This window comes from Littorina saxatilis, linkage group LG3, assembly GCF_037325665.1.
Source record: "Littorina saxatilis isolate snail1 linkage group LG3, US_GU_Lsax_2.0, whole genome shotgun sequence".
In the NCBI taxonomy this organism is placed as follows: domain Eukaryota; kingdom Metazoa; phylum Mollusca; class Gastropoda; order Littorinimorpha; family Littorinidae; genus Littorina; species Littorina saxatilis.
The window spans coordinates 20611050-20636203 of NC_090247.1; the positions used below are offsets into that span (position 1 = coordinate 20611050).

The 25154-nt window shown below is 43.1% G+C and overlaps 3 protein-coding genes across 3 annotated transcripts in view; 2 read left to right on the forward strand and 1 right to left on the reverse strand.

Annotated features, from left to right (window-relative positions):
- LOC138961849 (periodic tryptophan protein 1 homolog) overlaps positions 1-25154 on the reverse strand; it is a gene marked incomplete in the record, with an annotated part of 270004 nt that overhangs the window by 161932 nt on the left and 82918 nt on the right.
- LOC138961845 (glycoprotein endo-alpha-1,2-mannosidase-like) lies at positions 1278-6444 on the forward strand. Its single transcript, XM_070333517.1, has 3 exons — positions 1278-1578; positions 2439-2548; positions 4889-6444. The coding sequence occupies exons 1-3, from the start codon at positions 1278-1280 to the stop codon at positions 5576-5578; spliced, it is 1101 nt and encodes a 366-aa protein (XP_070189618.1). The 3' UTR covers positions 5579-6444.
- The window catches only part of LOC138961847 (EF-hand calcium-binding domain-containing protein 6-like), a 58409-nt gene continuing 43187 nt past the window's right edge, over positions 9933-25154 (forward strand). The window contains exons 1-2 of the mRNA XM_070333519.1: positions 9933-10115; positions 12606-12752. Coding sequence (XP_070189620.1) covers positions 12614-12752 — 139 coding nt within the window. The 5' untranslated portion in view covers positions 9933-10115; positions 12606-12613. The remainder of the gene's footprint in view (positions 10116-12605; positions 12753-25154) is intronic.

A 25154-nucleotide genomic window follows, 5' to 3' on the forward strand; every position in this document is an offset into this window, starting at 1 on the left:
AGATTTCGAGATGTTCAACTTAGAGACTGGATAAGAAGTTTTGATTTATCTCACAAGACAGTACATTACAAAAATGCATGCTATTCACAATTAAGTGCTTCTGCATTCTTAGACTGGCAAGTTTCCAGTGCCAGGGATGGGGAGGGTCAGTGGTGTTTCAAACCACCAACGTTTCACATGTTTTTATGTTAACCCTTAGGCTGGTTGTCGCGACATATGTCGCGCTACTTTACGTATACTGTCACCTGGTTGTCACGACATATGTCGCGCTACTGGCTCAGTCTTTTTGGTCGGTTCTGATTACCTCCCATGGATGCAAAAACCTATATGACTGTTTTTTGTTATTTTTCTCTCTGTTAATTCACCAGTGGCAATGTAACATGTGTTACAGATTTGCACCAGTGTAAGGGTTAAGATTGTTACCATGTGTGCATATTGTTTGGACAGTATTGATTGATTGGTGTGTTTCTAAGCAGTACTTATTTTGACACACTTTTTTGTTGGAATAACATTTTATTTTTGTCCTTTGAGGACAGAGGAGGAGAGTGTTTTGTGTGTGCTCATTGTTGTTTTACATCTGGTTCATGATTTACAATCCTCAGGCCACCATCTTCAAGAAAAAGAATTCCCTAGCTCTGCAGTCACATTTTGGGAATCTAATCGATGCAGTTTCTGAGAACTGACCTGTGCGTTATAAACCAGTCCAGACATCAAACTTAAAGCCACTGATTTCACAGGCCTCAGATGACAGTGACTGCATGAATAGTTACGGATTGTGTTAATCCATCCACATTAAATTTGCAAACCTGTCATTCTTGCGCAGTCTGGATTGTAGTTAGCTGCAGGGATGAGTGATGGAGGAATCAGACTTTTCATCACTGAAGCCAGCCGATGTCCGTCCCCTCCATGCGCTCTGCTGATGATGGGAAGCAGGATGTGAAATGGCGCGTGGTTTTAAACCAATGCCTCCCAGTGTCCGGCGCTACCTGATGTTTCTTTTCATCGTCTGTGTGACATCTGTTGTCAGCGTCATCATCTACTTTTTGTCAGAGCGTGATCTGCTACACGTTCGCAAAGGGCAGAACAGTGCAAAACTCTTCGAGGGAAGGGCATCACAGAATTTGGAATTGACCAACAAACTTCAAGAGGCTGCTGCTTTGAAAACTGACAACAGAACAGATGATAAGCTGACTGGGTCTAAATTGCTAGCAGCCTTGCATCCTGGTAAAAATTTCATTGACGAAAGAAAGCAGGCAAAGGCTGACGAAGTAGTAAACATGCAGGCTGAAGAGAAAAAAGCAGAGGTTGAGTCTAGCAAGGACTCAGCTCTGAACTACAACGTTCACCTGTTCTATTACCCTTGGTATGGAAACCCGGAAACGGACGGCAGATACGTTCACTGGAATCATCAAAACCTCCCCCACTGGCGCAAGGAGGAGATGCGTAAGTGGCCGCTGGGTGTGCACGTGCCCCCTGACGACATCGGCGCCAACTTCTACCCAGCGTTGGGTCCCTACAGCTCTGCAGACCCTGACATTGTGGACAAACACATGGCGCAAGTCCAGTCCTCAGGAGCTGGTGAGAGGATAGTTCTGTTATTGTTGGGGGTGTGTGTGTACGTGCGTGCGTGCAAAAGATGGGCGTGTGCTATGCAGTATAATTACTTGTGTGTGTGTGTGTGTGTGCGTACCTGTGCAAAAGATGGGTATGTGCTATGCAGTAAGTGTGTACTTTCTTGAGGCATCATAGTCTAAAGAATTCCCCCTGCGGGTTAGGGGGAAGAATTTACCCGATGCTCCCCAGAGGCGACTAACGGATTCTGTTTCTCCTTTTACCCTTGTTAAGTGTTTCTTGTATAGAATAGAGTCAATGTTTGTAAAGATTTAGTCAAGCAGTATGTAAGAAATGTTAAGTCCTTTGTACTGGAAACTTGCATTCTCCCAGTAAGGTCATATTATTGTAGATCTACGTTGCAAGCCCCTGGAGCAATTTTTTGATAAGTGCTTTTGTGAACAAGAAACAATTAACAAGTGGCTCTATCCCCTCTCCCCCTTCCCCTGTCGCGATATAACCTTGAACGGTTGAAAACGACGTTAAACACCAAATAAAGAAAGAAAGTCTAAAGAATGTTGTTTCTTTGTCTTCCTACTACATAAAATGCACACAAAGTTGACAATTAAGGCTTCTTTTTCTTATCTTAAAAATTTTGTTGTTATGTGATTGTAAGTTTTTATATATCTTGTGTGGTAGACAAGTGTTAGCTTTGAATAAAAACATTTTTGCCCCCAGTTTTCCAGGATTAACTGAAATCATGACTCCTTCAAAATTAAGTTCATGCTTGAGAACTGAAATATTAAATTACTTTAAAGCTAAGTTAAAGTTAAAAACATGAGGGAGGGATGAAATATTCACATTTCAGTTGTGAAAATGTATTGCAGGTGTGATTGTAGTGTCGTGGTATCCTCCTGGCCAGGCCGATGAGAATGGCAAGCCTTTTGACAGCCTCATTCCTCTTATCTTGGACAAAGCCGACAAACATGGCGTCAAAGTAAGTGGAAAACTGTACAGGCTGTTCAAAGACCTTCTTCTTCTTTTGCGTTCAGGGGCTGACACTCCCACGTACACATGTTTTTTACACGAGCGGGTTTTTACCGATTTTACTCCACCATTTATGCAGCCATTTGCTGCATTCGGGGGAGGTATGCAGGGTATTTCAGTGTTTCTATAACCCACCGAACTCTGAAATGGATGACAGGATCTTTTCTGTGCGCACTTACTTGGTCTTGTGCTTGCGTGTACACGCGAAGGTGGATAATGCCCCAGCAGGTCTGCACACAGGTTTTTTGTGTTTTTTTGTTTTTTGTCTTTACACCTGTTCCTTTGTCCCGTTGTGCTCTCACACCGCCCCGTCCCTGCACTCGCTGCTCCAACCACCTCTGAATTTCGTTCCGCTGCCAGACTTGTCGATTTTACAGACGCTCCAGGGGGGGGGGGGGGGGGGATGTCGGGTCGCTGCGGTAGGCTACCCTCGGAAGATGACACTGCACTTCTGCTGAGTCACTTCGACGGTGTTCAGTAGTGGGTCTGTCCCGAGCTAACGGACGCAGCCCACTACCTACTATGCCCCCTACAAACGACATTGACTTTTAAGTCGCGGAGCCAGACTGAGTGAGCGTCCCCTCCAGAGAGCAGACCGACACCACGTCCCTCCGTCGACCCCCCAGAACGTCACACGTTGAAGACTGACAGCAGAACTTCTATTCAGGGAAGGATCGAACAGGAACACTGAGACCAATCTCACCATGAGAGCTCCGGGCATGAAGGGCCACAAGAGCAGGGACAATTTATATTTTGGATGATTAATGAGATGAGGATGATTATAATGATGCTTTGGATTTCCAATTTTGGTTTGAGACTACGTGACAGGGCAGCACTCTACTACGCTTACTGTCATAATATATCCTGGCGTCAACCAGGCTCGAGAACTGCCGCACCTGCGGTGTTGGTCAGATATACAGAACCTGAGCACCCTCAAAGTCGCATTCGTTAAAGTGAATGACACTCGGCTGTGTGATCCCAGCCTCCCCATAGGAACCATAGCACTTCCACTCTGGGTAGGAGCCAAAAAACCCTCATGACCCTGATGGGATTCGAACCCACGACCTCCCGGCCCGCAGCCCGATGCGTTAACCACTGCGCTACGGGGGCCGGTGGTCTGCACACAAGTTGACCTTAGAGATCGGAAACAAATCCACCCATCGCCCAACAGGCGCCGCCTGGATTTGAACATGCGACCTTCCGCACAGGAGGCTGGCGTCTTATCCACTAGGCCATTGCGCTTGTCGTTCAAAGACCTTAATCTGGATCTGGATTTCCACTTGGTGTTTGTTGTGGTGTGCCAGCATCAGTCCCTCTCCGCACCAAACTCTATGGGAGCAGACAAGACCTGGAAGCCACGACGTCATTCGTCTCGCAGACTAAACTGATGGTGTGACGGCGAACGCAAGAAGAAGAAGAAGAAGAAGAATGTTGTGGTGTACATCACAGGAGCCGATTTCGGGTATACGTTGTTGACAAGTGGTGTGCGCAGAAATGTACGACCTCTTCATATTCCGGTGTATGAAAATCGCTTGTTCATTTAAATGCTTGATATTTTCTCAGGTGCCATGAGATTAGTTCTGCATAACAATCATTTGCTCATGTTGTATATTCACTAGAGTGCTTACATCCCTTTGTTTCTTCTGAGATAATTTTTCCTGCGTAAGTGTGAAAGGTTACCTGAGGAAGTATTGTGGTCTCAGTTTAAGTAATGTCATGTGGTCAGTTGTTTGAAGCCAATCACTACTAATGACGTATATTAAGGACTTCTTTCTTTTATTTTTAGACTGTGTCTGACTCCAGCAAGCAGAATATGCAGAACAGAATACATGTAATAGAAATGAAAGAGATGGATTTTTTTTCAAGTGGAAATCTTTAAATGCAATCAGTCATTAGGCGGCTTTCATCTAGACATACAGCATTACACATTGAGCCTTCACTCCTGTCTGTGCAGGTTGCAATACGTAGAGAGCCTTACAAGATCCTGTCATCTAAGCACACAGCATTACACACTGACTCTTTACTCCTGTCTGTGCAGGTTGCAATACGTAGAGAGCCTTACAAGATCCTGTCATCTAAGCACACAGCATTACACACTGACCCTTCACTCCTGTCTGTGCAGGTTGCAGTACGTAGAGAGCCTTACAAGATCCTGTCATCTAAGCACACAGCATTACACACTGACCCTTCACTCCTGTCTGTGCAGGTTGCAATACGTAGAGAGCCTTACAAGATCCTGTCATCTAAGCACACAGCATTACACACTGACTCTTTACTCCTGTCTGTGCAGGTTGCTATTCACATTGAGCCCTACAAGAACAGAAGCGGAGAGACACTGAAGCAGCACGTGAAGTATGTGGTCAACACGTACGGGAAGCACCCAGGGTTGTACAGGAGACAGGTAGGTGGGAGACACCTGCCCGTGTTCTACATTTACGATTCGTACCAGGTAGACTCTGCCTCCTGGGCGCAGGCTCTCAAGCCAGAAGGACGACACAGTCTCCGTGGAACGGACTATGACGGTATTTTTCTCGGCCTGTACCTCAACAACGAAGACGAACACAGGCTGCTGACTGCGGGGTTTGATGGTTTCTACACCTACTTTGCTGCAAACGGATTCACAAGGGGAAGTTCATGGTCAAACTGGAAAGCCATTGCAGATTTTGCCAGAAAGAATCAACTTTTGTTTGTACCCAGCGTGGGCCCTGGTTATGTAGACACACGCGTTCGGCCATGGAATGCGTTAACAACGAGAAAACGTCTTCAGGGGCAGTACTTCCGTCAGGCGTTACAGTCAGCGTTGGATGCGAAGGTGGGTGTGGTCTCCGTGACCTCTTTCAACGAATGGCACGAGGGGACCCAGATTGAGGCTGCTGTGCCAAAGACAATCAGCGGGTTCAAGTACGAAGACTACGCTCCAAGAAATCCAGACTTTTACCTTCACATGTTGAAAGAGTACGTGGATAAATTTGCAAAGTAGCAAGAATAGGATAGAAAGACTGAGAAGAACAATGTTGGACTGTTTCTTTGGTTGATTTTTTACTTGCATAATGATTCACTGAAGCAGAGCTTGGACAAGTTAGAGAAGAAATCTGGAATTCTTTGCTCATTATCATTAAGGTTTTGTTTCCCTTTATTGTCTGTGATTCCAATTCATTCCGAACTCCAACATATTTAATTTCAATTATATTTTTGTGATGATTCGTAGCCTTTGTTACCTGTATTTCAGGTTTTCTCCAACATTTATTCTGAGCTTTGACTTCAGTTTAAACAAAATGTTGCCATTTTGAAATGAATTTACTCAGAAATGTATGTTCAGATTATGACAGGGATCACGTTTACGCACGATTTTTGCGTATTTGACGCATTTTAAAAGTTGCTGACGCTTTTTTTTCGCCGCGCCGCGTAAGTCATACGTAAAAATATTGTAACTTTTTCTTGTCTTCACGCAGCGCTTTTGCTCTGACTTAATAATCACCCGATCCTGAAACTGACTATAGGGCTCGAGAAGTGACGACACACATGAAATCTGCGCGTCAAAACTAAAGTCCGTTTCTTTTTGCATCGAAGTATCGCAAACGAACGTAACGAGGGTATTACCAGATAATGTCTTGTCGGATAATGAAACAGACATTAGCTGCTCTCCCATCTCGCGCTTCCAAAAGGCGGAAAGTGTGTCTAGTCGTATTAGAGCAGGAAACAAACTCGCAAGGCCCGAAGGTTGGAGACAGCAGGGGTGTTATTCGACAGGCGTGCGCGGAGTTCGACAGGAAAACTCGCCGTATTTAGGTAAGGAGTGTCTTTAAGTCTTTCGTGCGTGTTTTGTTTGTGTCTGTACGTGTTTTCGTAGTAATAATAATAATAATAATAATAATAATAATAAAGTGTATTTATATTGCGCCTATCCCTTACAAAAAACAAAAATATTTGGCTCTAAGCGCATTACAACATGTGAAGGACTTGGTACAATCAAGTCTGACAAGTACAACAGCACAATATACAGTCGGTCTCTTAGGTAAAAGCAGCTTCGACAGTTAAACACTTCTACTAAAAGATCCTCTAACAATTTACAAACATAGTTAAAGAACATCGAGTTAATAGGAATTAAAAAAAAAAAAAGGTTCTTATAATAAAACTATCTAGCGAACGACGAAGAAGAAGAAGAATAAAACTATCAATGTCAATGTATAACAAGTCATTCAACGTAAATGGCCAGAGAACAACAATAAAACAATGGTGATAAAACAGTTATACTCAATGGCTAATAACGAGGCAGAGTTAAATAGTATCGACACAAGATTAAAACAAAACATATTTCTGGAGACGAATTAACAACAATAAAGCAATGGTGATAAAACAGTTTTACTCAATGGCTAATAGCGGGGCAGAATTAAATAGTATCGACACAAGATTTAAACTAAACATATTCCTGGAGACGCATTTAATAATTATACATGTATCAAATAATCAATGTACAAAATACAGCCCTCGCAAGCAACCCGCCCCCAGCCGGCCCACAGCGCGCTACGATGGCAAGCGACCCCTCTCCTTAATGTGGCAAATACTGAACAGTGCACACAACCAATTACTCGCATATACTCGTGTCGCTCACTCGCACACACACACAAACACACACACGGACAACATCGAATCACTCGCACAGGCTAGGGGTTGAAGTATTCCCGGAAGAGGTGTGTTTTTAGAGAGGACTTGAAGGAAGGGAGAGAGGTAGAAAGGCGGACAGACGCAAAAATATTGGTCCGTGACGCGTTTTTTTCGTTTCGTTGCGTATGACTTACGCGTTTTTTAAAAAGCTAGCGCGATCCCTGTTATGAGAGTGTGTGTGTGTGTGCGCGCGGCATTAATAAGTACTGTGATTTTTGTTTAACGTCAGTATTATGTTTGTCTCCAAACAAAATCTGTGTACCTAGATACGTTCTAACATATTTGTTGTGTTTGCTGTGATGAAACACGGAGATGATTTGAACTGATTGGTTCAGAGGCTTCTGGTGCTAAGAATACTGAATTGTGCTTTTGGTGCATTTTTTTGCTTTGCATACAGTACATGTAGCTACATGTATTTATTTTGCAGCTTATTATTTGGACATTCATCTGCTTATATTTTGAATAATGTCTGATTGTGAATCATGTGATTGTTGATGAACTGAATCATGCTGATCTCTGCCTTAGTAAAGCATGTTGCCTTTAGATTTCATCTCATCAAAGCGGCTTGATACTTTTCTCTCTTATTGCGTTAGCCTTAGGCTTTGTTTCAGACTAAGATATGCAGATTGATCTTCTTTGTTTCAGGTGTTCAAATTAATAACCCCCATTCCCCCCGAACTCCCCCCCTCCCTCTTCCCACGATCCCCAGTTCTACCCATAAGCCCATTTCATCTCTTCACTGAATAGTGAGAGAACAAGTTTGATTGTAGACACTGTGTCATAGCTTCATATTAAATTATTATGAACAAATTTACTGACTGAAAAATGTTTTGTCTTACTAGTTACTTGTTGATACGTCTCTAGTTTCCATGAAAGTCTGTCAAATTTTTTGTGCAGAACAAACCAGATTAAAATAAACTGGAAAAGAACTGTTTTAATGTTGTTTATTGTAGTGTTTTTTAAACATTCTTTTTGCTCATAGCCATTCCTCCGAAAGCCGCGTATGGCTGCCTAAATGGCGGGGTAAAAACGGTGGACTGGGTGGCCGAGTGGTAACGCACTTGCGCTCGGAAGCGAGAGGTTGCGTGTTCGACCCTGGGTCAGGCCGCAATTTTCTCCCCCCTTTCCTAACCTAGGTGGTGGGTTCAAGTGCTAGTCTTTCGGATGAGACGAAAAACCGAGGTCCCTTCGTGTACACTACATTGGGGTGTGCACGTTAAAGATCCCACGATTGACAAAAGGGTCTTTCCTGGCAAAATTGTATAGGCATAGATAAAAATGTCCACCAAATACCCATTTGACTTGGAATAAAGGCCGTGAAAGGTGAATGCTCGCCTAATAGGCTACTGAGCTTTACTGGCCGATGTGAATGCGTTATATATTGTGTGTAAAAAATGTCTGTTTGTCTGTCTGTCTGTAAAAAATTCCATTTTCAAACGGCAGAAATTAATATGTAAGCGCCTAGGGCTATATCTAGATTAGGCGCATAAAAATGATCACAATAATAATAATAATAATACACGTAAAATTCCACTCTTGCAAAAACACGAGTGTACGTGGGAGTTTTAGCCCACGAACGCAGAAGAAGAAGAAGCTCATAGCCATGCACACACACAAACACACGTTCGAATGGCTGATTGCAAGCTTTTTCAGAAACAAATCTGGAAAAAATAAATTAAAATGATGTGTTTTGGGTACTACGTTGCAAGCCCCTGGACCAATTTTTTTATTAGTGCTTTTGTGAACAAGAAACAATTAACAAGTGGCTCTATCCCATCTCCCCCCTTTTCCCCGTCGCGATATAACCTTCGTGGTTGAAAACGACGTTAAACACCAAAAAAAGAAAGAAAGAAAGATGTGTTTTGGTTGGTTTCATCCAATAAATGGAGACAGTAAGAAGCAGGTATGTCTGTTTGAATAATGTTCTGTATGATGGACATTTAAAATATGGATCTCACAGATCATTGAAAGACTTTGTGTGAACTTCAGAAATAAATTAGACTATCACAACACTTTGGACTTTTAAAATTATTTTATTTGTAGCCTTTGCTTATGAATGATGCAGAGGCAATGACTGTTAATTGGTTTCTGCTCTTCATGGAACAGCTACTAGGGATCTGAATATTTCGGAGTAGTCAAATGGAAGATATCATAAGCGGAGCATATGTAGGCACATTAAATGAAATTAAATGGAGCTTGTTCAGAGCAAGAATAACACTCGCAGACTTATTTTTTCTGCAAAACGATGTTTCATTCCTACTTTACACATACATGTAGTAACATCACAATTATAAACATTATTTATTCACACCCGCATGTCACATGAAAAAACACGCGCGCGCACGCAAACTGCACACAGTAACAGAACATGTAAATCTGCTTTAGTGTAGTTGCCACAGTCTCACAGACAGCTTTCAATGCGTATTCTGAGACTGAGAGTGGCATTCATGTTCCATTTCGGCTTTTTAGACTCATTCTTCCCCCACAGAAAATGTTCTGGTTGTTTTGCTTCAATTTTGAAACCTCATCTCAACTCAAACACCAACCTAACGCTATTATCCTAGTGTAATAATGTTGTCTAGTTCAAGTTCCAAAAAGATCGTCTGCTTCTGGAGTTATCTCGCGCCAGAGAAAGAAACACACACGAGTAGCGTCCCTTGCAATGGTGTCGCGCTATCCATTGACAACAGAGTCGCGGCACATGGCAACGCGTCTCGCTCAACGCTCGGACACTATTCGGTGTTATTGAACATGGCGAATTGAGTATCTGGCACGCGCCCTAATGAATTAATCATAGCCTTCCTCGCGCCTGCACCATTTCACTAAGGAGACGGAGGCGTCGTAATCAACAGGTGGGTGATTTGATGAGATATGTGCGAATTAAAGTTGCATGGATTTTTGCCCTCCCCTGTTGAGATGTGTGTTAACGCTGGTGAGATATCGAGTCATTCCGACTTGACGGGTGTGATTGTTATTGATTTAAAGTTGATGAAATTGGAAAGAGCAATTCCGTGTTTGATCTGTCCCTAATGGCAGAGGCTATAAGATCAGGAGGCTGGTGGTGGGTTTGATTATTTAATACATTTTGGAAGAGGATTTGGGTAGTCCTAGCATTTGAACCAAAAGTGGTGTACCATTCTTGTTAGCGGTTGGTCAGTTTCGACTGGACACGGTGACACCGGCTAAGGTCACTAAACAAATTCAAAACAGTTGCTAGGTAAGCTGTGTTTTACAAGTAATGTCTAGGAATGCATTGTGGTTAAGGAGTTGAGATTATATTTTTCTGAGTGGACCTGGTAAATTCAGTATGGGTGGGTAGTTCTCTCTCTCTGTCTCTGTCTCTGTCTCTGTCTCTCTCTCTCTCTGTCTGTCTGTCTGTCTGTCTGTCTGTCTCTCTCTCTCTCTCTCTCTCTCTCTCTCTCTCTCTCTGTTTTGAGAATACTATTTTATGTTTGTATGTATATTTTTGTTTGTTTTGTTGGTTAGTTGTTTGTTTGTTTTTATTACTTCTTTGATTGATATCCTAACATTTTTAAAACTCTCTCTCTCTCTCTCACACACACACACACACACACACACACACACACACACACACACACAAAGACACAGACTATCTCTCTCTCACACACACACAAACACTCAAAGGCATACACACACACACACACACACACTCACACACACACACACACACATGTAAGATTGTCTTAGTGCGTCTCTGTTCCTTGGGTTTCTCATGTTATGTGTGTCATTATGTTTTCATCAGACTTATTGAAACAAACAAAGACTCACAGACTCCAGTATTAAAGTATCATGTATGCATGTGTAATTATACTGTGGAGCCTATTCAGACGCTATATATTGGGCAGTGTGAAAAAAGGGGTAACCACCTCAGTGCTAGAAACGGTCGTGCGTGTCCAATAAAACTGTTCTTTGTTTCCGTCTTTTTTGGGTGGTACTTCACACCTCTTTGCATAATAAAGCTGTAGTGTTCTAGAACAGTGCCACAGAGAGCAGTTTAAGTACACTGACTGAAATAAAGCGTGTGTCACAAAGTGCACTCTGATCTTTGTAGGTATGGTAGGGTTTAGCGTTTCCATTTTTTGCATACCGTTAATTTGGAAAAGAAAGTTTTTGATCTTAATTTTGAATGTGTACATGCAAGGCTGGTTTAAAAAAAAAAATATTTTGAAAACGAAAGAACCCAAGTAAGATTCTAGACCTGTGTTAAAATCTTGATACATGTACAGACATACAGTGTATATGTTGTTTTAATACATGTGTGTGTGTGTGTGTTTGTGTGTGAGTGTGTTTGTGTGTGAGTGTGTGAGTGTGTTTGTGTGTAAGTGTGTTTGTGTTTGTGTGTGAGTGTGTTTGTGTGTGAGTGTGTTTGTGTGTGAGTGTGTTTGTGTGTGTGTGTTTGTGTGTGTGTGAGTGTGTTTGTGTGTGTGTGTGTTTGTGTGTGAGTGTGTTTGTGTGTGAGTGTGTGAGTGTGTTTGTGTGTGAGTGTGTTTGTGTGTTTGTGTGTGAGTGTGTTTGTGTGTGAGTGTGTTTGTGTGTGAGTGTGTTTGTGTGTGAGTATGTTTGTGTGTGAGTGTGTTTGTGTGTGAGTGTGTTTGTGTGTGAGTATGTTTGTGTGTGAGTGTGTTTTGTTTGAGTGTGTTTGTGTGTGTTTGTGTGTGAGTGTGTTTGTGTGTGAGTGAGTGTGTGAGGGTGTGTGTGAGTGTGTTTGTGTGTGAGTGAGTGTGCGTGTGTGTGTTTGTGTGTCAGTGTGTTTGTGTGTGTGTGTGTGTGTTTGTGTGTGAGTGTGTTTGTGTGTGAGTGTGTTTGTGTGTGAGTATGTTTGTGTGTGAGTGTGTTTGTGTGTGAGCGTGTTTGTCCAAGTTCTGTTTATCTGTATGCACACACAATAATATGCATAAAATACTTTAGAAGAAGGTTAACAATTGTGCTCTGTCTTCTTAATCTTACCTTGCCTTTTGCCAACATCCATGCATGAGAATCTTCCTCCTTTTGAACCGCTCTAGGTGCTCATGACTTTTTGGAAAATAATAATGATAATGCATAATATTTATAAAGTGCATGTATCCAGGGTTTAAACCTGCTCAAAGCGCTATCCGATCATTAGAAGAAAATACCACAGCAGCACATTAAATTGATTTTGAAAGCAAAACTCCTTGTGTAGATAATTTTCCCTTCTTCTCTTACATCAGGGATTAAGGAAAACTGATATTTTGTTGTTACACGTATAAGATTTGGCAAAACGTATTTCCTCCTTAATTTTAACGTTTTTTTATTCTCATGTCTGAACATCGTGAGTCTTGACAAGTGTGTGTATTTTGCAGACGGCAAGATGGCGTCAGCGATGGCGGGCCTGCTGCCAGACACCCAGGGCGTTCAGTTCACCGCACGTCCCATTCTGAGAACGCGGGAAAACATCTCTCCTGTACGCTCCTTTGCCTCCTCACGTGGTGGAAGAATCTCTTCTAACAGTAAGTACAGAATGGTACAAGGGAAACCAAAAATCAGAAAATCAGGTCTTATTAAGGAGGGAGTCTTAAAATGGGGGTAACAATACAGGGCTAATGAACAAAGGTCTTAAAATGGAGGTAAAAATACAGGGCTAATGAACAAAGGTCTTAAAATGGGGGTAAAAATACAGGGCTAATGAACAAAGGTCTTAAAATGGGGGTAAAAATACAGGGCTAATGAACAAAGGTCTTAAAATGGGGGTAAAAATACAGGGCTAATGAACAAAGGTCTTAAAATGGGGGTAAAAATACAGGGCTAATGAACAAAGGTCTTAAAATGGGGGTAAAAATACACGGCTAATGAACAAAGGTCTTAAAATGGGGGTAAAAATACAGGGCTAATGAACAAAGGTCTTAAAATGGGGGTAAAAATACAGGGCTAATAAACAAAGGTCTTAAAATGGGGGTAAAAATACAGGGCTAATAAACAAAGGTCTTAAAATGGGGGTAAAAATACAGGGGTAATGAACAAAGGTCTTAAAATGGGGGTAAAAATACAGGGCTAATGAACAAAGGTCTTAAAATGGGGGTAAAAATACAGGGCTAATGAACAAAGGTCTTAAAATGGGGGTAAAAATACAGGGCTAATGAACAAAGGTCTTAAAATGGGGGTAAAAATACAGGGCTAATGAACAAAGGTCTTGAAATGGGGGTAAAAATACAGGGCTAATGAACAAAGGTCTTGAAATGGGGGTAAAAATACAGGGCTAGGTCTTGAAATGGGGGTAAAAATTCAGGGCTAGATCTTAAAATGGGGGTAAAAATACAGGGCTAATGAACAAAGGTCTTAAAAGGTAGCCAGTCTTCAAAGAGGGGTGCCACTGTACAGAGAAACCTCCCTTTTTAGGCCACCTCATTTAGGACTTCCTCCTTACAAGACCTTGATTTTTCATATTTTCTGTTTAGGCCTAAAAAAAAAATAGGTGTGGTTACGGTAACCCGACCTACCCTATTTTTAGGGGCCGACCCTATAACTTTTTATTACATTTGTCAAAAAAACAAGAAAACGAGTGCAGAAAACGGAATGAAAGCGTAAAGCGCCTGAGTCGCACATTTATTTTCCTGTCAAGTAGGTTTAATTTGTACACATTAGAAAATTTTTTTTTTTAAAAATAAGCGATTGCCTACTTTCCTACCCTATTTTTTTTGGCTCTGTTACCGTAACCACACCTTTTTTTTTTTGTGCCTTATACGAGTAGCCTCTGTAAAATTTACAGAAATTGGAAAATCTGCATCATTACTTTAATATGTAAATAAATGTACACACTTTCCATATTCACCTTTCAACTTTAATGATTGACATTAGTTGAACATTTGTCTGTACACTTTTTACATTTAGTCAAGTTTTGACTAAATGTTTTAACGTAGAGGGGGAATCGAGACGAGGGTCGTGGTGTATGTGTGTGTGTGTATTAAAGACTGGGTGGCCGAGTGGTAACGCACTTGCGCTCGGAAGCGAGAGGTTGCGAGTTCGACCCTGGGTCAGGGCGTTAGCAATTTTCTCCCCCCTTTCCTAACCTAGGTGGTGGGTTCAAGTGCTAGTCTTTCGGATGAGACGAAAAACCGAGGTCCCTTTGTGTACACTACATTGGGGTGTGCACGTTAAAGATCCCACGATTGACAAAAGGGTCTTTCCTGGCAAAATTGTATAGGCATAGATAAAAATGTCCACCAAAATACCCGTGTGACTTGGAATAATAGGCTGTGAAAAGTAGGATATGCGCCGAAATGGCTGCGATCTGCTGGTCGATGTGAATGCGTGATGTATTGTGTGAAAAAAATCCATCTCACACGGCATAAATAAATCCCTGCGCCTTGAAAATGTGCGCGATATAAATTGCATAAAAAAATATTTAAAAAAAATATATTAAAAAATACGGTAAATCCGTGCGCCTAGAACTGTACCCACGGAATATGCGCGATATAAGACTCATTGATTGATTGATTGATTGATTGTCTGTCTGTCTGTCTGTGCGTGTGTGTGTGTAGAGCGATTCAGACTAAACTACTGGACCGATCTTTATGAAATTTTACATGAGAGTTCCTGGGAATGATATCCCCGGACGTTTTTTTCTTTTTTTCGATAAATGTCTTTGATGACGTCATATCCGGCTTTTTGTAAAAGTTGAGGCGGCACTGTCACACCCTCATTTTTCAATCAAATTGATTGAAATTTTGGTCAAGCAATCTTCGACGAAGGCCGGACTTCGGTATTGCATTTCAGCTTGGTGGCTTAAAAATTAATTAATGACTTTGGTCATTAAAAATCTGAAAATTGTAAAAAAAAAATTTTTATAAAACGATCCAAATTTACGTTCATCTTATTCTTCATCATTTCCTGATTCCAAAAACATATAAATATGTTATATTTGGATTAAAAACAAGCTCTGAAAATTAAAAATATAAAAATTATGATCAAAATTAAATTTTCAAAATCAATTTAAAAACACTTTCATCTTATTTCTTGTCGGTTCCTGATTCCAAAAACATATGTTTGGATTAAAAACACGCTCAGAAAGTTAAAACGAAGAGAGGTACAGAAAAGCGTGCTATCCTTCTCAGCGCAACTACTACCCCGCTATTCTTGTCAATTTCACTGCCTTTGCCACGAGCGGTGGGCTGACGATGCTACAAGTATACGGTCTTGCTGAAAAATTGCATTGCGTTCAGTCTCATTCTTTGAGTTCGACAGCTTGACTAAATGTTGTATTTTCGCCTTACGCGACTTGTTTTTATATAGATTTACAACAGCATAGCATTTACTATTTGATTTATTATATACTAGAGTTTTAGTCATTTTTAGGGTGCCTATGTTCCACGTTTTGTACTTCTTTTGTATCCTGGGGTTGGGTTTTTTTCATGTGTAATTATTTCACAGACATTTTGTGTCTTAATGACAAACAACACCGATTGAACAAACCAAGACGTGTCTTCTTGACTCCCTCTTCCAAAATGAAACCTCTGACGTCAAAATCGAAACAAAGTTTGAGAAGATGTCATAATGCGAATAATGGTGTATAGTCAACATTCTGTCGCTTCTGCATGTCTCACAGGAACTGACAAAGAACTTTGAGTACAAAGTTTGTCTCATTTACTTCGTCTTATTAACAGGAGAAAATTACTCGTATTAACCACCAGGCTGTGCATGTATCGGTACATTTTTGGTAAATGCGAACACTGATTCTTAGTGCAAAATTGAAAGCTTCTTCCTAGGTGTAAATGGCAGACACACACATTGTAAAAGTTGCACCATCTATCTTGTTTTATCCAAAATCTGTACAGTGGAACCCCATTTTTAAGACCCACAAACATCTGAGAAAACCAGGTCTTAAAAAGGAGGGAGTCTTAAAATGGAGGTAAATTTACAGAGGTTATGAACAGAAAGTCTGAAAAAGTAAGGTCTTAAAAGAGGGGAAGTCTTCAATGGGGGGGGGGGGGGGGGGGGGGACTTAAAAGGGAGGTTCCACTGTACTACCAAGGGCCAAGTCATGCCCATGAAATCAATTACTATGCCTAGTTAGTCCTTTATAGTTAAAAGCTAGATCATTTCCTAAGTGGACTACAGTGGTACTTGCGATGAAAGGACACCCTTGGGACCAGCCAATAGTGTCCCTACATTGCAGGTGGCCTGTCATGACAGGTATACTTTGGTAGAGATGATAGAAAAAGGGACAACAGGAGGTGTCCTTTCAAGGGAGGTGTCCTCTCATCGGAGGGACCTCACATTGCAGTTACCACTGTAAATCCACAAGACGTCCCATTAAACTGTCTTTGGCTTACTCCTGACAGTCGACAGTTAAGCAAACACTTTCACGAATAACACTTGAAAACTGCCGAGCGATCAAAACCCGAGGTCACCCTTCACCATAACATACACACCTGGAGACAACTGACTTCCTTAGAATATCTAACTGAAGCATTACAGTAGAACCCCCATTTTAAGACCCCCCCATTTCAAAGTTCCTCCCTTTTAATACCCTCTTTTATCAGATTTTCTGTTGATAACCTCTGTAAATGTACCCCCATTTTTTAAGACTCCCCCCTTTCTAAGACCTGATTTTCTCAGATTTTTGAATGTCTTAAAAGGGGGGTTCCACTGTATTAGAAGAGGAGTATTGAGTAAGTCAATCAATCAATCAATAGGAAGCTTATATAGCGCGTATTCCGTGGGTACAGTTCTAAGCGCTTGTCGAAGAGTTGTCAACACAGGACTAACAAAGAAACTAACATCTACAGACGGACACAAACCCTATCACACACTAGCAAACCCTGATAAACATACAACTAACAACTGTTTAACAACAATGTACACATCAATAGCTAGGTCCAAACAAAATAATATTAAGCACAAAGAAAACACCTCTCACAGAGCACAGCACAAGAATGTCTTTTGGGGCACAACACATCACGTCGAACATGAAAGTCGCAGCCAGCTACGGGAAGAACTGAGTCTTCAACCTACTCTTGAACGCGTCAAGAGAGGGGCTCTGGCGAAGCTCAAGCGGCAGGGAGTTCCAGACGGAAGGGCCCGCGGAGGGAAATGCACGCTGACCAGCAGATGCGAGTTTCGAGCGAAGGATGTGAAGGCGGAGTGGGTCAGCAGCAGAACGAAGGGGACGGTCGGAGGGCTGGGTGTACAGGTCCAGGGAGGATTGAAGGTACTCGGGAGCAGTTGTTGAGACACTTGTAGACCAGAGTGGACAGTTTGTAGGAGATTCGGGTGTTGACAGGGAGCCAGTGCAAGGAGCGAAGTAGGGGGATGATGTGGTCTCGCTTCGTCTTCCTCAACGCCAGCCTGGCAGCAGCGTTCTGGACTCGTTGTAGGCCATGAATGGATGAGGCGGGGAGGCCAGCCAGAAGGGAGTTGCAGTAGTCCAGACGACTGAAGATGAGGGAGACAACCAGCTTGACACAGGCGTCGTGGGTGAGGTAGCGACGGATGGAGGTGATGCGTCATAGGTGGAAAAAGCAGGTCTTGATGATGAAGGAGATGTGTGTCTGCATGGAGAGAGTGGAGTCAAGAAAGACGCCAAGGCTCTTGACAGCAGGGGAGAATGGAACAGTCGCGTCATCCAGCTGGAGGTCGGTCACAGTGAGGGAAGCAATCTTCTGTCGTGTTCCAACGAGAAGGGCCTCCGTCTTCTCACTGTTCAGCTTCAACTTGTTCTCAGTCATCCAGTTCTTGATGTCAGTGAAACAACTGGAGATGGATCCCAGGAGATGGTCAACGTCCTCCGGCTTGGCGCTGTTCTGGAGCTGCATGTCATCGGCAAAGCCGTGGCGTTCGATGACCAGGGAGAGGGGTTGGGTGTACAGGGTGAAAAGGACAGGGCCGAGGACAGACCCTTGTGGGACGCCGAAGCGGACAGGGACAGGCTGAGAAGAGAACGAATCAGTGGTGACAGTCTGAGAGCGGTTCTGGAGGTAGGTCCGGAACCAAGAGAGGGCGGTGTCGTGAATGCCGAACGTGGAACTGAGGCGATCGACGAGTAGCTGGTGAGTGTTGATAAGAATAAAGCCTCTCCTTGGGAGTTTTTGTCTTGTGATAGACTATTGTCAAGGAGTGTGTGTAAACCTACTGTAGTTTTGTGTTAAGGTGGAGTGAGTCTATGCGGCAGGTTGCACTGTACGAAGATCCTAGCAATCTAAGACCTCCTAGGAAGACTGCATTTATCTCTATTTGTTTAGTCATTTATGTGAGTGCTAGAGCCAACTGGTACATTAAGAGATCCATGTTCTCGAGACATCATGTTCACCACTTTAATTGAGTGCTAGTTTTCTGTGTACACAGACATTGCGAAATTGGACTGAAGAAGAATATGTGTTACCTATAATTAAATTAGAAAAAAATCATAAGGATATGGATGAACAGATTTTTTTTTTTTTTTTTTTTTTTTTTTTGGAGGGTGGGGGGTCGGGTTAGGACATGGCAGTATAACATTTTAAAGGTGATAAAAATAGTCCACTTGGGGTACAGACATTCTAAGTGTGTATTCCAAATTCGTGAGGTTTGCAGAATAACAATAACAGGAAACCAGCAACCTAAAATGCTTTTAGTATTTTCATCTGTGAACAATAAACACATTACCAATACATTCTACATTTAAATAATTGCACACAGCATACCTGTTTTCTCTGCCTTTTTGTGACAAGTGCTAAGCCACTGTTGATTGATTTCCTTCCTCTCTTACTGGGCCACATTCAACAGAAACAGACTTGTTTTGCTGGTTTTGCTTTCCATTACGTCTAGAATGCTGCCTTTGTCCAACTATTGACTGTGCGATCAGTTCGATACTTTCAGTGCCATTGTATGGTCATGGTCTGTTGACCACAGAAAAGCGTTGGCGGTATGAATGGAGGCCTGCACGGCTGAACGCATTGTTTGGTTTCCACTGCAAGAAAAACGGTTGGGGTCGTGGTTATGCGTGCTGTTTGCAGTGCTGAGAGATCCTTTTCATAGGCTTGTATAGCTTAGCTTACACAATTCAGTAAAGGGAGAGAAGAGGAATAAAGGTCACACCACTATCAGAAGATTTGTGTATTATATCTGCATGAAACAGTTCGGCTGCTATTGAATTTATCGTTCAAGGGTACACCAAAATATTGGCTGTTGCATGCAGTGCGGGTGTTTTTGCCTTTTAGCTGTTTCTTCTCTCTGGTATTCCCCTAGGGTATGGAACAATGTGAGGATAAATCATGAATGTTCGGAAATATCTTGGGGATAATGATATCAACCTTTTTCTTTTTTTTCTTTATTTACTTGGGAGTGGGGACGAAAGAGAGGGGGAATTTTTTTTATGCTTTCCTCATTTATCCTCACATTGTTCAATACCCTGGGGGTAATTGTCTCACAGCAATTGGGGGGGGGGGGAGAGAGCATGGGGGGACTGTAAGTTGTCCAGAAGGCAGATAGCAGACGATATCTTTTTTTTTATCTCCACCCTCCTCCCCCAAGAGTTTGAAATGTCTGCATATCATAGCTCAAATAAAAACCGTACAAAAATAAAAATAACACACCAGAAGAAATTCAATTAAATGAAAATATTTTTTCAGAATCTCGTGATTCAATTTAGGGTGTGGGCGTTTACTTGGTACAGTACTTTACCCTGTGCACAGCTTTCGACCCAAAGTAGGGGGGTGTGCCTTTGCCAGATACTGGGCACTTACAAGGTACAGTGGAACCCGCTTTTTAAGACCCCTGATTTAAGACCCCCATGCCCACCCTTTAAGACCTTGCTTTTTCTGATTTCTGTTCAGAGCCTCTTTAAATGTACCCCCATTTTCTAAGACTCACTCCTTTTTAAAACGTAATTTTCTCAGATTTTTTTTTTAGGTCTTAAGGGGGGTTCCACTGTAGTTTGCGGTACATTGCATGTCAAACAATATTGCCACAGGGGTTAGAGTCACAGAAACATGTTACGCCTCTAGCTTTGTCTTCATCTTGCACACCCGCCTCTAACCTCTTGTTCATTATAAACCAAATATAAACCCTACAGGCCTTTCACACCCCGGTTCCACCTGACCTCCCAGGCAAGATAAAATCACTGAACTGGAACACAGAGTAAACACGTAATGACTTATTAATAGAAGGTTTGTCCCCTGCACATAGTGACCAGGGTTTTACCGTGGATCAAACAGAATTGATTGTGTCCCCACGTTCATATCGTGACCTACATTGTTACCTGTGGCCTTAGCACTATCACTGAAGGGCCTTAGCACTATCGCTGAAGGTATGGCATCGTTGTTTGGACAATCACTAAGGCTTCCAGCTGTATTGGTCTTTCTCGTGTGTGCCTAGGTGCTTTTCACCTAGCAACAGTCATAGCACAGGCCTGTTTGTCACAACCATTACTTGCTCTTCCTCGCCTTGGTGGTTTAACCTTAATTTCCTACTGTGCTTGTCACATTGGTCACTGACTGACAGACAAGCACACGAGAAGGGAGTTATTGTGTGGATTGCCTTAGCTGTTGTGACTTGTGACATGAATTTAGCCAAGAATCGTGTGAATCTGCTGTGCTTTTACTTTGAGTGAGACTGCATATTAAATGAGGAACACTGCAGGTTAATGTTAAGTGAGAAAACATCAGGGAAAACGTGTTTGGATCTCCATGTGTTGTGACAACCATTAAACTGTGATTTGTTCTGTGTGAAATCTGGCTTCACTGTTTGGATTTTTGTGTGTGACACTGATTATATAGAACTAAAAGACAGGAGGACAGAGGGAGTGTTTATTGCTGTGCACATTTTATTTTAGCCTCATTTATGGACAGTTGGTGCTTTGGCTTGAATTAGAAATGAAAGATCAGAACAAAATGGTCTTGGATTTGAGTGTTACTTCAGTGTTATGGAAAGGATCTTAGCGGGAAGTGCCAACATGCGGCCATACATGTAAAAACTTGAAAGAAATCAATTTTACAGGGCGGCGGCATCGCCAGATTAATAATCCTAACAGTCTTTTGATTTTTGGATAAAGTAAAGCACAGAAGTCAGAGCCGTGCAATATGTCGAGCAATCACAAGGCAGTGAGGTTCAAGTTAGAAGCTACTACTCCTGCAGCTAATACTCCTGTGCGACATTCACTAGACCCATCTCCATACATGTACCAGCTTCCAGTCTCAATGCAGCGTGCAGGAACACCAGCTTGGGGAGGAGAAAAACCAGCAACACAGCAAGAACAGCACAGGGATAAGGCTGTTCACAAACAACACAGCGCTGGACTCAGAACATCAACATCAAAACTAGAGCAACAAGTACCTCAAGATCAACAATTTGGTAGTATGTTTGTCAGTGGGTTATCCAACACTGGAATGCAGAATCATGGCAGTGAGTTTTCTCGGAATTCAGACGCAAGGCAATCCAAGAGCGACATGTTGACAGCAGAGCAGTGCCATGCCACACACCAATCAATAGAGCAACGCACCGTAACGCAGGAGACAACAGCAGTGCAACAGAACCAAACACATCTGTCACTGGGCCTGTACAATCACAGCAGGGATACAGCAGGAGCACAAGGGCACTCGACTATGCACTCAGCAGTAAAAGACACTCCTTGGAATGATTCTGCAGCAGTGCAAAGCTACCAAGCAAATCAGTCCGCTAAGCAGCACACTCAAATGAAAGTCACAGCAGAGCTGCTGTACGAAACTAGGAAATCTACAGAAATATCTACCGAGACGATGAATTCAGGAGCGCAACAGTACCAAGCAGCAAGTCTGGACACGAAAAACAGAGACGCAGGAGGAGTTCGACAGTACCAGACAAACCAGCCATTGGGACAGCGCACCCAAAGGAGGAGCACAACAGAATCAGAGAGTCTGGTGAGAAAATCAATGGAGGTAACCGCCCAGGTGATGAATACGGAAGGAGTGCAGGAGTACCAAGCAGCACGTGTGGACAGGAAAGGCAGAGGAGCGGGAGGAGTGCAGCAGTACCAGACAAGTCAAGCAAAGGTGCACCGCACCCAGAGTAAGGGTACAACACAAGAACTTTGTCAGACGAGGAAATCGGTGGAGGTACACACCCAGGTGATGAGTACTGCAGGAGTGCAGCAGTACCAAACAAAGCAGGGAGTTAATCTAGACAGTAAAGGTAGGAAAGCTGGCGCAGTGCAACAGCACCAAAGAAGGCAGTCATTGGGACGACAGACCCAAGTGAAGGAAACTGTTGTACAAAAGCAGCAAATAAGGCAATCAATGGAGCAGCACACACAAATGGAATTAGGCATAGCACAACAGTACCAAGCAAAGCAAGCAGCAAAGCGAGGTACAGAAAGTAGTGAAATAGGAATGCAACTGTACCAAGCAAAGCAAGCAGCAAAGCGAGGTACAGAAAGTAGTGAAATAGGAATGCAACTGTACCAAGCAAAGCAAGCAGCAAAGCGAGGTACAGAAAGTAGTGAAATAGGAATGCAACAGTACCAAGCAAATCAAACAGCAAGGCTTTGTACCGACAGTGAACTAGAAATGCAACTGTACCAATCAAGGCAGTCATTGGATCACGACATACAGCAGTACCTAACACAGCAGTCCACTGGGATGCAGGAGAGAGCAGGAGTGCGGTCGTACCAAATGCAGCAGCATGCTCAACAAAGGGAGACAGGAGTGCAGCAGTGTCTAACACATCAGGTCACTGGCAGGCAGGGGCTGGCACAGGTACAGTCGCGCCACGTCCAACAGCAAGTGCAACAGCACCAACTGAGGGGAACAGGATTGCAGCAGTGCTTAACACACTACACTGGCATACAGGAGAAGGCTGGGGTACAGTCGTACCAAACTCAACAGCACCTCCAACAGAGGGAAGCAAGAGTGCAGCAGCAGCAAACACAGCTGTACACTGGCCTGCAGGAGAAGGCTGGGGTGCAGTCGTTTCAGACTCAGCAGCACACAGGAGGACGGACGTACCAGAGCCTACAGTCAGCAGAGCAGCGTACCAACATGGAGATGACTGCAGGGACAGAGCAATATCAACAGATGGCAGCACATCAAGTGAAACAGCTGAGCCATGATTCTGCAGTGCAGCAGTACCAGACTGAGGTGCGCAAATCCAGTAAGGAGACGCTTACAGTGCAGCAGTACCAAACGATGATGGCAGGTGGAGTGCAACAGTTGGGTATGGGGGCAGAGATGCAACAATATCAACAGGGAACAGCAGCTGTGGGGCAGCAGTGGAGCCAAGCAACAGAAACAAAACAGCAGTCAAGGCAGGAGAGAGGAATAGATCATTTTCAATCGATAACAGCAGGGATGCACCAAGGGAATGGATCTGCAGTGCAGCCGCACCAAGCAGAAAGATCAGCAGTGCAACAGCACCGAGCAAATGTAGTGCAGCAGCACCAAGCAAATGTTTCAGTAGTACAGCAGCACCAAACCCAGGCATCAGTTGTGCAAAAAGTTTCAAACAGTATGCAACAACTTCAACAACATGAAAGGCAGACGTCAGGGGCGGTATCAAACACAGGGGTACTGTCACGCACAGGGGGTGTAATGGGAGCGCAGCAACACCATGGAACTGTATCTCGGGTTCAGCACTGTCGGCAAGAGATATCAAGAGTGCATCAATCCCAAGATGAAACCTTTAGAGTACAGATGCACCAAATAACAACAGGAGCACAACAGCAGTCAGGAGAAACAGGAGCCCAGCAATACCAGAGGGAAGTAGCAGGAGTGCAAGGGCACCAAAGGGAGCAATCAGGGGTACACCAACTTCAAAAGGATGTGATTGAATTTCAAAATGTCCATTGCAATCAAAGATTGGAACAGCATCAGAGATCAGCAATACAGGAGTACCACAGCACTACATCAGAAGTACAACAGCACCAAACAGATACATCAAAGGTACAGCTGCACCAGGCAGGAACATCAGGAGTGCAGCAGTCTCAAGCAGATATTGCAGGAGTGCACCGCAGCCATAGTGGGATATCAATTGTGGAAAAGCTCCAGAGAGAATTCACCACAGTGCAGCAGTCCCAAACAAAGATGTCGAGTATACTACACAAAATTATGGATTCAGCAGCACACCTCTCAAACCGAAATACTTCTGGAGGGGCACTTTCACAAAAAGATTCAGCAGTACATCAGCTTGGTATTATGGACCACTCAGTGTTGAAGTCCTTCGCAAGTGAACACAGCTTGCACCAAGAGGTGACCGAAGTGGCACAAACTTTGACAACAGAGCAAAACTCAGGAGCACTTCAATACAAAGCAGAGCTTTCGGTTCACCAAACTCAAAAGACCGAACTAGTGCAACGCGTTCACACAGAAACTTCACATGAGCAACACTGCAGTGAAGTCTACTCAGAAAATAAGGCATTAAGAGAATCACGGCCTCAAGCCTACGGAGGAAGAGAAATGACTCGGTTTCAAGGAGGTCAACTGAATGTATCTGGACAAGAGATGTCGGAGAGTTCAAATGTACAGCAGCTTGATACACATCAGTCTCACACGCAACAGTCTGCAGTTCACAGCTCGGAAAGGACAAGGTCGACAGTAAACGAACCCAACTTTCAACAGGCATTTATATCAGCAAATAGAGAGTCTCGGAGTATGCAAACTCACGCTGAACGCTTGCAAAGAGCTCGCTCTTTGAGTGCAAGCAGGGCTGTAAGACAGACTTCTGACTTGAGGTGTTCTGATACTGGAACCAACAACCAAGCAGCGCTCAGAAGGTGTTCTAGTGCCAAAAACTTAAGTCAGAATGTTCAAGGGTGGAATTCTAGCACTAAAAGTTCCACTCAGAACGTAGAAGCCATATACTCCAACGATGAGAGTGTGAGTCAAAGTGATGAGGATTCCAACCAGACTGTACAGAGGTGTGCTAGTGCCGCCGCAGGCTCCAACCAGCGTTCTGTGCGGAGTTCCAAAGCT

Bases quoted from the DNA above. Each gene is read 5' to 3' on its own strand.
- LOC138961845 (XM_070333517.1), top strand. From the start codon at position 1,278: ATGCAGGCTGAAGAGAAAAAAGCAGAGGTTGAGTCTAGCAAGGACTCA. The intron at 1,579-2,438 runs GTGAGAGGATAG...AATGTATTGCAG, and splicing joins AGTCCAGTCCTCAGGAGCTG to GTGTGATTGTAGTGTCGTGG. The intron at 2,549-4,888 runs GTAAGTGGAAAA...CTGTCTGTGCAG, and splicing joins CCGACAAACATGGCGTCAAA to GTTGCTATTCACATTGAGCC.